The 14,377-nt window shown below is 34.7% G+C and overlaps 1 protein-coding gene across 2 annotated transcripts in view; it reads right to left on the bottom strand.

Moving 5' to 3' along the window:
- Positions 1 to 14,377, bottom strand: part of MAP4K5 (mitogen-activated protein kinase kinase kinase kinase 5) — a 127,940-nt gene that overhangs the window by 67,476 nt on the left and 46,087 nt on the right. For both annotated transcript variants that reach the window (XM_006160516.3, XM_014592427.2), the window contains exons 3-7: positions 11,724 to 11,814; positions 10,639 to 10,703; positions 5,884 to 5,939; positions 1,462 to 1,509; positions 1,332 to 1,374 (exon numbers count right to left, since the gene is read on the bottom strand). In XM_006160516.3, the coding sequence (XP_006160578.1) occupies positions 1,332 to 1,374; positions 1,462 to 1,509; positions 5,884 to 5,939; positions 10,639 to 10,703; positions 11,724 to 11,814 (303 nt within the window). The remainder of the gene's footprint in view (positions 1 to 1,331; positions 1,375 to 1,461; positions 1,510 to 5,883; positions 5,940 to 10,638; positions 10,704 to 11,723; positions 11,815 to 14,377) is intronic.

Below are 14,377 nucleotides of genomic sequence, written 5' to 3' on the forward strand. Positions count from 1 at the left end.
CTCAAAAAAAAAAAAAAAAGAATTTTACTACCATAAATATGTCCTTTATTAAGAACACAGTTAATAGAAACATTTTAAAAATTACATTAAAGATAATTTGGAGGAAAAAAAAGAGTGAAAAAAAAAAAACCCCAAAAACCATACACGTAGAAAATATGCATCTGGATTCCTTTTATCCAAACAGAATGAAGTTAACAATCTTAAGAGAGTTTTTGCCAGAGAAAAAGAGAAACAGAAAGCAAGAAATCACTCCCCGGGGGGATAGCCATACTGCAATCCCTTCTCTACTCAAGATTTTGGGCACGCACGCACACGTGCCCAGCATGAGTTTCAAGCCACTGAGTCTGGAACTCGAACCATACTCAGACATGTGGGAGTTCAGTGATGTAACCATTATACCATCAGCTGGTCTCTTTTCTAAAAATGAATTTTTTATTTTATTTAATTTTACTTATTATTAAGGTTATTTTAAAATTTGACCGGTGAGAGAGATAAAGGGAGAAAGCAAGCCACCAGGTCTGGGACTCAAACCATGATCAACCATGTAGGAATCCAGTGCCTTAACCACCACACTACTTGCCAGGCCCCAAAGTTAACATTTTGGTCCTACTTTTTAAAAGTTCTTTTCTTTTTTCTTTTTCTTTCTTTCTTCCCCCTTTTTTTTTTGGAGAGGTTTTTGCTATAGGGTCCGTGCACTCGCCAGAAAGAGAGACAAAAAGTGAGAAATCACCCCCCCATGTCCCCCCTGGGGATGGCCACACCCCAATCCCTTCTCCTCCATTCTCCTCTCAGGATCTTGGGCACACACATGTGCCTGGCATGAGTTTAAGCCACCAGATCCAGGACCTGAACTGCAGTTGACTACATGGAAGTCCAGCGACATAGCCATGATGCCATCTGCTGGTCCCAAAAGTTCTTTTCTGATGTGTAAACTTTAATATTGTTATTAAACATGGTCATAAAAAAAAAAAATACATACAGTTCATTTTTATCATTTAACACACCAGGGGATTATTTTACTCTCGTATATTCTTAATGAATATTAATGACTGAATAATATTCCATACGTAGACTTATCAGTTTTTCTATTACTACATTTATGCTTGCATTTTTCTCGTATAAAAAATACTACGATTAATACTAGCGTGAATATAAATTTTCTATGTTTAGGAATTAATTTCCTTAAGCTGATTCTCAGGAATAAAAGTACAGGTCAAAATATTATTGTGACTCTTGATATGAATATTAAATTAAAATATAAATATTAATTTTCACTAAAAATTCCATTAAAATTTTTTTGGAAAAAATTGTAGGAACTTGAAATAACATACCTAATTTTACATCACCATGGTCTGTCAATAAAATATTTGCACCCTAAAACAAAAATACAAATACTATTAAATTAGCATGAAAAAATCTCTCTAAAATAATTAGGAATTTAAACATATTAAATGAACTTACCTTGATATCTCTATGCATTTTGCCTTTAGTATGCAAATAGGCAAGACCCTACAGTTGGAAAAAAAAAAAAACTATGTATTAGCAAAATAAATTAGACTCCCAAACTTTCTTCTTAAATTCCTATTTCATAAGAAACACCAGAATAGGGGCCAGCACATGGCATGGTGTTTAAAGCACTGGACTCCAACATGGCTAATCAGGGTTCAGTATGGAGCTGGTGGCTTGGTTTCTCACTCTCACCTCCACAGTCAACTCACCCCTTCACCCCCAACACTAGTCTCTCTCTGGTGAGTGCAAATGCCCCAAAGCAAGTTAAAAATAATAATAAAAAAATATTTTTTTAAAAAAAGGAAAACCAGAATGTCTTTTGTGGGAAGGAGTACTAACATCTAAGTTTCTTTTTAGTAATCAATGCTTACTATAACCTAAAGATTTCCAATTAATTTTCTGTTAAAAATCAGAAGTATTTGACTAAAACATTAACACCACAATCAAGGTAATGTACATATTCACCACATCCAAAAGTTTTCTTATGCTGTGCTCTTTTATAATTCTTTATTTCTTTATAGCAAACACTGATCTACTTTATGTCACTATAAATCAGGTTTTCAAAGATGAGTAGTCTAGGTGCTTTGCATCTCCATAGGAATTTCAGAATAAGCTTGCCTATTTCTTTTAAAAAAAAAAGGGAAGGGAACCAGCAGTTAGCGTAATGGCTATGTCGCTGGACTCCCACGTAGTCGACCGCGGTTTGTGTCCCAGACCCGGTGGCTTAAAACTCACGCCGGGCGCGTGTGCGTGCGTGCCCAAGATCCCGAGAGGAGAATGGAGGAGAAGGGATTGCGGCGTGACCATCCCCCCTGGGGGGTGATTTCTCGCTTTCTGTCTCTATGTCTCTCTCTCTCTGTCTGTCTGGCGAGCGCACGAGCCCTACAGTGAAAATCTCTCCAAAAAAAAAAAAAAAAAAAAGGGAAGAAAGAAAAAGAAAGGAAAAGAAAGCATGCCTGGATGCTAGATTCTGACTAGTATTGCATTAAATTTATTGGTCAATGTTGGGAGAAGTAACATTTTAAACAGTGCTGAGTTTTCTAATCCATGAACATAGTATATCATTTAGGTCTTTAATTTCTCTCAACGCATGTTTACCATATTTATATTTTCAGATATGACATATCTTTGGTCATACTTATTCCTAAGAAAGCCATATTCTTTGTTATTATAAGCAGTATTCACTTATTCCTTTAATTTCTGCCTTTGCTAATATACAGAAATTGAACTGATTTTTGTAAGTTGTTCCTGAATCTTGTCATCTTTTGACCTTCGCATATTAGTTCTGATAGCTACTTTACAGATTTTATTCTATTTTGCTATACTGTCTGTAAATAGGCAGTTTTACTGCCTACTTTCCAAACTACATAAATTTTACTTCTCTTTTTGCACTGCTGAAATATCCAGTACAATGCTAAAAAGTAGTAGTAAAAGCATACGTTTTAAAAATATTTATTTATTATTTTTTTAAAATTTGCTATTGGGCATATGTGAGAGAGAGAGAAACTGAGGAAGCAAGCCACTCCACCAGGTTCAGAATTTGACCACAGTTGCCAAGGTCCAGCGCCCCAATCACCACACCATCTTCTGGCTCTTTGCCTTTTTTTATCTTAAAGGAATAGTATACAGTCTTTTATCATTAAATATGATTTACCTATAGTTGTACATTTTTGATAGGTGCTCTTTGTCAGTTTGACTAAGCTCCTTTCTATTTTTAGAGTGTTCATGACTTCTACAAGGAATGAACATTAGATTTTCTTACATGTTCTGTGTTTATTTAGATAATGTGACTTTTCTCTTTCGTAGTTAGCTGATGCTCAATTACTTGAAGTAATCTGTAAATGTTATACCAACTTTATACTTCAGGATAAATTCCACTAATTATGTTCACCATGTTTATTATGATATTCATAATGTATTATCTTTTTTCTATACTATTGGATTACCTTTGCTAACTTTTAAAAAAAGTTTCTGCATCTATATTGATGAAGAATATTAGTCTGTAACTTGTTATCTAACAATATTGTTGTCTGACTTTGGTAGCAAAGTGGTTCTAATTCATAAAATGCTTTGGGAGGAATCCTCTGTTCTTCAACTTTCTATGAGAGTTTGTATAGAATTAACATTATTTGTTCCTCAAATGTTTGGTAAAATTTACCTAAGAGTATCAGTTGGTTTGGAATTTTCTTTGTGGATATATATATAATATGTATATGATTATTCAGGTTATTTTTAATTGAATGAGCTTTTATGCTTGAGTCTCTCAGGAAACTGTCCATTTCATCTAAGTTATAGATTTTACTGATATAAAGTTGTTTATAAAATTCTCTTTATATCCTTTAAATAGTTTTTGTTTTCTTTAACTGCTAGAGGAAGGGAGGGAAGGAAAAAAAGAGAAAAAGAAAGTACTCTCCAATGGGGCATGGTCATGCCACAATCTTTTTTTCTTCTATTTCTCTTTCCAATCAGGATTCTGGGCATGCATGCACATGTGCCTGATATGTTTTTCCAGCCACAGGCCTGAGATACTAACCACAGTATGGCTCCCAATTCACTATTCTTAACCACTGTACTACAGGGCCATCCCCCTTTTACAGTCTTTTAATATTTGTATACTCTGTTGTGATAGCCCCTCATTCATTTCCAGTATTGGTCACTTGTGTTTTCTTTCTCTCCCCGCCCCCCAGTTAATCTGGCTAAAAGTTTATCAACTGTACTGATCTCAAAGAATCAGATTTTGGTTTCAGTGATATTCTCTATTATTTTTCTGCTTTCTACTTCATTGATTCTACTGTGATTTTTACTGTTTCTTTTCTCTGTTTAGTCTCAGTAACTATTGTCCTGGAGTATAACGATACTATTTTCACTTTTTAAGAAATTAATTTTTTCCATACGTTTCATTTGGACATTTTCTATTTCTAGACCCTCAAAAATCATACTGATACTTATTTTTTGTAATATTTAATCTTCCATTAATCCTGTCATTTTAAGACTCCATCAGATATTGTGGTTTTCAGCTATAGAAGTATAATTTTGGCTTTTTTTTCATACCTTCCATATCTCTAATGAACTAGTTATGAATCTCAAATACAATTGTCATTGCTTTAATGTTACAATAGTCATAAGTAGTCTTTCAGGGCACTGAAAAAAAATTAGAAGAAATATCATATATTCTATACCTCTATCTATTTTTAAGAACTATTTATTATCATTATTTTAATTCACCAGAGAGAGACAGAACAAGAGAGAGAGAAAAGGAAACTGAGAAAGTGAGCTGCAGGGTCCAGGACTTGAACTGTGGTCAGCCATGTGGGAGTCCAGCACCTCAACTACCATGCCAATGCTGGCCCCACCTCTACCCATTTTAACATACTGAAAGCATTTACGGATGCTAAAATCTTTGCTAGCAGATGGTATATCACAGAATATACTTGGGCAGGGCTGAATTGAGAAGGTTTATGTGACTAGTGTGCTGGGCATTTGCTTTCAAACAATTTGAGTAGTTGACATGTAAATATGTTCTCAAAAATATTTAAAACCATACTGTTTCTGTTGTTATAGAGTCACAAACAAAATTATACAAAATTATAAGAAATATCTTGAACATTATCTTTAAAATTCAGTATTTCGAAATTTTGAAAGTTGTTTATTAACTTCCAAGAACTATGAAGTATGAGTTAAAATTTTTTGATATGTAAAGTAAATGTGGAAAAATGTAAAAATAAATTTAAAAAATAAATAAAAAAAAATAAAGTGAATAGAAACAAACAAAAACCAACCAACCAACTAAACACATCCTTTGCTTAATACAAATGTTAACCAAACTTATAGAAAGGGATTCTGCTATCCATAACACTTATTAATATCATACAGAACTAGGGTTTCTAGACAAGACTCTGGGTTACTGCTGTGGAAACTGATTTCATTTATGGAAAAAATGGTAAAAGACCTCATATTCAATGGAAAAGATTCCCTTCAATACCATAAAATCTGAAGAGAAAGCTTATACAACCTGTTAGAAATGAGAGGCCTGGTGATTCATTCATGAAAACTAATTTATACCTACAATTTCCCTTTGCTTTGTAGACACCAAGGGCCAAGTGTTACAAAGTAGACTACCACACATGAAGGCTGTGCATACCAGCTCCAAAGCAGAACACTACATATGACCATCCTATATATCAGCAACAGTTTAAATAAATTCTTGTGACTCGTTTGTGAAAGAAGTAACTAGTTCTACAGAATTACAGGATGAGTGATTAATGAAAAAAAAAAGCAATTGGTTTATCCTTTCTCTTTCGGGTAGACCACAATTTTAGAGCTATCCTTGTGAAATAAGAATTGCCTTTCTATCTACGTAAACAAATGTAGTACCTGTAAGGTTTCTCTGCATACATAGGCTATTTGCAATTCCGATAATGGTCCAGTAACTATAAAGAAAAAGAGACCACATGTTATACATTTGAACATACAGATTAAAAATTATTTAAAAAATTACAAACCTAGTGATTAATGGAAAAGGCATGATACATTTTTGCTAGAAAAACATGAAAAAATATGTCATGACTTTTTAGGTGACCCAATAATATAAAACTTCCATATATATCACTGGATGACTTCTCTTCTGATTATAACTACGTATTACTTTTTTAATTAAGGTACATACAAGGGGCCCAACCTGGAAGCGCAGTTAAGTAGTACACTGAACTGTAGTACTGGAAGTCACATGTCTGACTGCAGGTTCAAATCCCTAGCCCAGTTAACCGCAACACTCTGAGCATGTGTGCAAGATCCTGAAGAGCTGGAGAGCTGGAGCAAGAGAATCATGGTATGACCAGACCCTGCTGAGGATGCTTCTCTCTCTCTTTCTCTCTCTCTCTCTCTCTTTCTCTAGTATGTGGACACTCTCTATCATAAATAAAACAAACTTAAAATTTTTTTAATTTGCCAGAGGGCACACACACTTGCCAGAGAGAGACAAAGTGAGAGAGTCAGAAAGCAATCCCTATGGGGCAAGGTCACATTGTGATCCTTTTCCTCAACCTTTCCCTCCTTTTTGGACTTGGGGCACATACACATGGCCTGGTGTGTTTTTCAAGTCAACAGGTCCAGGACTCAAACTGTACACTTGGCCATGTGGGATCCCAGCCACCTTAGCCACCATGCCAGCTGGTGGTTTTTTGCACCAGCTGGTGCAAAAAATTTTAAGGTAACATTGAGAACTTTAAAATGAACTTTAAAAAGTAAAACAATTTCTCCATAACAACTTTGGTCAGTGAAAATGTTAAGCACCTGAGGCCAGCAAATGATGTGGTGGTTAATGTACTGGCTGATTGCATAAGCTAGCTGACTTCAGTCCAGGACCAGGCAGCTTGAAAACCATAAAAAGAAATAAATAAATGTTTTATAAAAAAGAAAATATTAAGCACCCATTATATGCAAAGCATAGTACCAGGTAGCAAAGGCAAGTTATATAGAAAGCAATGGACAAAATCTCAATCCTGAACAAATTTTCGAAAATGAAGCCAAGAAACTGGATAAACATCTATAACTAATTACAGTTACATAAAGTAGAGAACCATAGGATTCTGGTTGTTGAAATACACTGAAAAACATCATATACTTTTTTAAAGGTCAAGATATTATTTTGTTTTGTTTTGATGCCAGAGGGATATAGCATGCATGAGAGAGCGTGTGCACAGTCCCTATCTCCCGATGGAGACTGGTCATGCCACCATGGCTTTTATTCTAGTCCTCCATTCTGGCTGGATCCCGAGCATCTGCATGCACATCTACTGTAAAAGCCACAGAGGCTGAGATTTGAACTCCGGTAAGTCATGGAGGATCTCACTTCCTATTCCCAAGTGGTTATTAAACATCGCACTATGGGGCCAGCCTAAGATAGGATTTCTTTGGTATAATTTTTTTACCACACCTATCAAAACAGGGAGGGGTTTTATCTGGTACCTCATCTAAGAATTCTAAAAGTAGTAAAGCTACTGCCAGCAACCAGATCCCTCCCTAATATTAAATATAAAATTATTATTATGCATGTACCAAATCAGAGGCTTCAGAACTACACCTTTCAAGACCATGAAAATCTGGGATGGTGTTTGTTGATAGTGAAACACAATCAGGTATTTACATGTAATCTATACATAGAGGAGAATGTTACTGCACATTTTAATCACTGGCTATCTACATTTACTCAGGAACACAAAATTCCATTCTTACTAACTTGATGGAATAGCAGTAAAAGAAAGGGAGCTTTTTTGTTAAACAATTAAAGCATCTAATTTTTAGATGTAGATGTTCATAATTACTATGACATCTAGTATATTATTTACAGAGATGGATACTTAGATTTAGGTTAACTCTACAAATAGGTTTTAATAATGTAAAGGAGAAATGTCATGAAAAAATTAAAATTAAGGTCTGAAAACAATCCTTAAGGGCTGTTCAGTAGTATAGTGGTTGGGTGCTATGTGATGAAGGCCAGGTCTTACATGGTTAACTGAGGTTCAAGTCCCAGGCCTGCTGACTTGAAAAACACACTGGGTGCAGATGTGTATGCCCAGGATCCTGATGAGATGGAGAACTGATGGAGTGGGGAATTGCAGTATGACTGGTGACCCTTTGGAGGTCTCTCTTATGCATGTGCTCTCTGGCATGAAGGAGGAGAAAGAAGAAAAAAATGATCTTTTAAAGTTAAAAGGGAAAGTAGTAAAGATGCCAGCTATATAGTTTCATTCTTGAGTTCTCATTTTGTAAAAGTAAATAAGTAAATATTAAAAAGTTTGCATCTTGTAAATGAATAAAAATTATATTCATTTAAAAAAACCTTTTCACATAGAAGAGCATAATTCTTGGGCCAGCTGGTAGCATGGTAGTTAATGTGGCTAGATCCCACACCGCTGACTGCATGGTTTGGATCCTGGATCTAGTGTCTTGAAAACGCACAAGAAGTGTGTGCATACATAAAAAAAAAGGGAGCGATGGAGGAGAGGAGATAAGGGATTATGGTGTGACCATGCCCCAATGGAGATGCTTTCCCACTTTCACTTTCTCTGGCAAGTGCATGTATCCTCCGGCAATTCTCTATTTCTCTCTCTCTCTCACGTACACACACACACAAATACATAATTCTTTATAAAATCACAGAAAAAATGTTTAAATTTAATTCAATCATACAGAGCTGATTTTTTTTTTTTGAGAGGTTTTTCGCTATAGGGCGCGTGCGCTCGCCAGACAGACAGAGAGAGACATAGAGACAGAAAGCGAGAAATCACCCCCCAGAGGGGATGGTCACGCCGCAATCCCTTCTCTTCCATTCTCCTCTCAGGATCTTGGGCACGCACGCACACGCGCCCGGCATGAGTTCTAAGCCACCGGGTCCGGGACACGAACCATGGTCGACTCCGTGGCAGTCCAGTGACATAGCCATTACACTAACTGCTGGTTCCCCAGAGCTGTTTTTTTACCAACAATTATTTAATAAATAGCAGGGTAAAATAAAAGACAATAGGCATTCTAATATGATAATATATAATAAAACATTACAATAGATAATAAAATGAAAGACCATTAATAAGAGAAAACAACATTTTTTGGAAAAAAAAAAGAGATTAGTTCTTACTTTAAAAACTCTTAAGAGATTATATAAATCATAATATCCTGCGTAGCTGTAATACTTAAATGTGGTATCAAATGTATTTTTTTAAATAAAGAGGCAGTGTTCAGAGTTGAGGATCATTCAGCACTTTTTTCTGTTATGGGATATATGTTGTGACAAAATCAGATATCTATATTTTCAACTTTATAATTAAGTAATACATTGACACATTTTTATTATAATTAAAATTTTACTGTTTCCCACTGTTTCTCTCTTAGAAGTAATGATTTATCAGTTTATCAAAAATGAATCCTTTCATTTTTCTATGCATTTACATTCATGTGTATACCTATAAAATGATTTTTAAAAGCCTAAGTATAATTAACTATGCTTTACAAATTCTCAGGGAGTTTTTTCAGGTCATTAATACCTGAACTACTTCATCTTTTTAAGTAGTACATAATACTTCATATTATAGGTATAGTATAGTTTAACCACTGCTCTATAGACCAAGATTTTAAAACTTTATTCTCTACAAGTTACAAAATATCATTTAAACTAGAATAGCCTGTTTTATACCTATTGTGGATGCATTTGTAAACTACACGACTGAAATTTGATAAGGCCACCAATATAAAGATTTAAGATAGAAATGTTTTATATTTCATACAACTTTTAATAAACTGCACAATGCATAGTTGCAATGAAATTTTACTACCCTTTATCATGTTAAAAGAAAAAAAATTATTTTATGAGAACCCATGCTTAGTTTCATAAATTCTAAAACTCAAGGGTTATCAATAACACAAATTAGAAGCTAGACTACAGTCAAAATTAAACTATTTCCAAATAGTATGATAAAGCAAAGTCATATTCAACTCTGAAAACTGCCCAACTAACACAATATAAAATACTCTGAAAATTTTAAATATATGTATACATTTTAATTATAATTAACAAGTAAATTGTTTTTCTGGTTAGGTTATTAAGTTATTAAGACACACATAATTTCCTTAATGTGGGTCACCATTTGCATTTTAATTTTTTTAAGAATTATTTTACTTATCTGTATTTATTTATTTATTTATTTTAATTTGAACAGAAAGGGACAAAGTGAAGGAGAGAAAAAGAAGGCAAACCACCAGGTCTGGGACTTGAACCACCGTCAGCCACGTGGGAGATAATTCCCTTAACCACCATGCTACCTGCTAGCCCCTGCATTTTAATTCTTATTTAAGGAAGTTTAGGCAGTTTCTTTTATAGGTGGAATGTTTTTCTAGAGACTACATCTAACAGGTGAAATCTAGAATATACAAATACCTTTGGATTTCTCAATTCAGGTTTAGACAACTTTAATTAAATACCAAAAAATAAAACCTAGATTTCTTTTATGCAGTATTCCAAGAACAAAATACAAGAATGTAAGGTAAATCTATTAACTACATGATTAACTGGAAATGTCAAACAAACATTAAGGTCAAAGTCAGTTTTAAAATGTAAAGTCAAATTTACAGTACCATGGTAAATATCCTGAAGTGATCCACCACCGCAGTATTCCATACAGATCCATAGTTTTTCTCGACTAATAAGAAACAGAAAGAAAATTATATTACCTAGTAATCCTACATCACTGAAATACTCTAAGGCAGAGGTCCTCAATCCCTGGGCTATGGACTGGCACCAGCCAGGGCTTGCTGGAGGTCGGGCTACAGTCCAGTACAAATTTACCAGACTGTGCAGCGGTGGAGGGGAGGCAGCAGGCAAAGGAGCAAGGCTTTGTCTGTGTTTGCAGTTGCTCCCCATCCTTCACATTGTTGCCTGGGCTCCGCCTCCTGTTGGATTAGGGGTGTTATTGGACTCTCATGGGAGTGCAAACTCTACTGCTGTGTGAGTATTTTACTCTATATGTGATAGCAACGTGGTAGCAGTGGAAAAGAAGTGCATGGTGGATATGGTGTTTCGGGGTCATCCTTGGACTATATCTTTTCCCACCTCCCTATCCTGGCTGTGGTGGGACTGTCTTCCATGAGGCCAGTCCCTGGTGCTGGGAAGGTTGGGGACTGCTGCTTTAAAGCGCTTGTTCTTCAGTACACCAAAGTTCAAGATGGATTGGAGAGTAATAAGAAATTGCCATGGCAATCTCTCTTCAATATACAGAAAAGAACATTAATTTCAGATTTATTCCTATCAAATGGCTTAGTATATCATTGGTTTTGAAAGTTGAAACACCTATTTGTGATCCTTCATAACATTTCATTAAGGTTGCCAGATAAATGTAAAATGGAGTCATCATCATGAACATAAGACAATAAGAGAACTCCAGAAATTTCAGAACTTAGGACAATGCAATTTAGAAAATTGTACAAGAGGTCTTTAAAAACTTCATGAAAATGCATATTATGAAAAAAATACATGCATTTTGTAATTTTTTTGTACCAAAATAATCATATACTTTAATTTCATTTTTCAATGAACTTTTTTAGAATTCTCATTATATATCATGTAACAGCACTTATATGAAAGGACAATAGTAGGAAAAAAAACACATAAAATACAAAGAGAGAGACAGATGCTTTTTCTCTCTCTTTTTTTTTTTTTTTACCTGAGATAGCTCCCAAAGTAGGCAACAATGTTGCAATGTTTACATTCTTTAACCATAAATATTTCTTGTTGAATCAAAGAAAAATCATCTCCTAAAAAACAAAATAAGTTGGTCACCATGTTATTCAAAATCTCCATGCTTAGAAAGAAAACAAAACTACACAATATTAGATTATAGTTATAGACACTATAAATTATGTTTAAAGTGTTAAAACATGTTAAAAGCATGTTTTGGTATAAAATATGTTCACAATAAACGAATTAAAAGGGAATCTTTTATAGATACTAAATATATATTATATAGAAAAGTGTGTCAAAAAACAATCTGAGGGAACCAGCAGTTAGCGTAATGGCTATGTCGCTGGACTCCCACGTAGTCAACTGCGGTTCGTGTCCCGGACCCGGTGGCTTAAAACTCATGCCGGGTGCATGTGTGCGCGTGCCCAAGATCTCGAGAGGAGAAGGGATTGGGGTGTGACCATCCCCCCTGGGGGGGTGATTTCTTGCTTTCTGTCTCTATGTCTCTCTCTGTCTGGTGATCGCATGTGCCCTATAGAGAAAAAACCTCTCAAAAAAAAAAAAATCAGAAAAGGAAATGAAGAAAACAGTTCCACTTACAAAACTATCAAAAAGGATAACATATTTAGCAACAGACTGAACAAAGGAGGTAAAAGATTTGTACACTAAAAGTATAAAACACTGCTCAAAGAAATTTTAAAGGATACAAATAAATGGAAAGACATTGTATGCTCATGAATTGGGTCAAGATTGAATACTGTTAAGATGTCAAGATTACCCAAAGAATTGCACAGATTCAACACAGTAAAATCTTGATGGCTTTTTCCCCCAGATATAGATAAGAATCATCCTAAAATTTATATGGAATTGCAAGAGATATAAAGAGCCACAACAATTTTGAAAAATAAAACCAAATTTGGAAGAGTGACACATCCTGATTTTAAAACATACCAAAAGCAATACCAAGAGGCCATGGTGGTTAAAGGTGCGGGTCTCCCAAATAGTGATTGCGGTTTGAGTCCCGGACCTGACGGCTTGTTTTTTGACTTTTCCTCCCTCCCTCCCTCTCTCTGTGCCCCCTCTGCTCAAATTAAAATAAATAAATGTAAATAAAATAATTCTTAAAAAAAAAAAAAGTTACACCAAACAAAACAGTGTCGTACTGGCATAAAGACAGACATATAGGGAAGGCCCCATAGTCTAGTATTTAAGGGAGCTCGATCCCACATGACTGGCTGTTTAGATCCTACTTCCAGTGGCTTGAAAAACACACCACACTGTGTGTGTGCCTGAGTGCTCAAATCCTGATGAGATGGCAAAGTGAAGGACAAGGGACTGCAGTGTGATAATGCACTGCTAGGGGTAGGTGATTTCTACCCAGCCCCATCTCTCTGGTAAGCACACACACCTTAGGGAAATAAAAAAATAAAATAAAATTTAAAATAAACAGATAAATATACAGACCAAGGAACAGAACAAACCCAGAAATAAACCATCACACACGGTCAATCTTTGACAAAGGTGTCAAGATCACTCAATGGGGGACAGGGCAGTCTCTTCAACATTGTTGGGAAAAGTGAATATTCACATGCAAAAGAATTATAGTGGTCCCTTATCTTAAGCCACAGATAAAAATTTACTAAAAATGTACTGAAGACCTAAACATAAGACCTCAAACTATCAAATTCCTAAAAGAAATCAGAGAAAAAGTTTTATGACACTGAATTTGGTAGTGATTTCTTGGACATGATTCTAAAGACACAGTTAAAAAAGCCAGAAATATGCAAATGAGACAGTATCAAACTTAAAAACTTTTGTTTATCAAAGGATACAATCAACAAAATGAAAAGGCAACTTATGGAATGGGAGAAGATATTTGCAAATTATATCTGATAAGGGGTTAATATGAAAAGCATGTAAAGAACTCCTATAACTCAACAACAAAAAATTAAATAATCTGATTAAAAAATAAGCAAAGGACTTGAATTTGTACAAAGACAACATATACATGGCAAATAAGCACATGAAAAGATGCTTAACATCACTAATCAAAGAAATAACAATCACAAGCTATCACTTCACGTACACAAGGATAGCTACTATAAAAAACAAAGTCAGAAGAGAACTGTTGGCAGTGAGAGAAGTTGGTGTCCTTGGGTACTGCTGCTGAGACTATGAAATGGAGCAACTATCATGGAAGCTATGTACCTTTTAAAAAGGAAATTCTGTCACATATTAAAACTTGAATGAATCTTCAGAACATGATGCTAATGAAATAAGCTAGTCGGGAAAGGGCAAATACTGTATGACTCCACTTACGTGCAGTATCTAAAGTAGTCAAATTTACATATATTGAAAGTAGAATAGTAGTTACTAAGAGTTACAGGAAGGGAGGCAGAGAGGATCTGTTATTTATTTTTTTTCCATTACAACTTGTTTTTATTTTACATTTTTTCACAAACATTTACTTTACATAGCAAAGAATTTTAGCTCATACTCCATAATTCTTCACAGTTTACAACTTTCAAAGTTTCAAAATACTGAATTTTAAAGATAATGTTCAAAATATGTCTTATAATTTTGTATAATTTTATAACTCTATAACAACAGAAGCAGTATGGTTTCAAATATATATAT

The sequence above is a fragment of the Tupaia chinensis genome, unplaced genomic scaffold, assembly GCF_000334495.1.
Source record: "Tupaia chinensis unplaced genomic scaffold, TupChi_1.0 Scaffold000688_1, whole genome shotgun sequence".
NCBI classification, from domain to species: domain Eukaryota; kingdom Metazoa; phylum Chordata; class Mammalia; order Scandentia; family Tupaiidae; genus Tupaia; species Tupaia belangeri.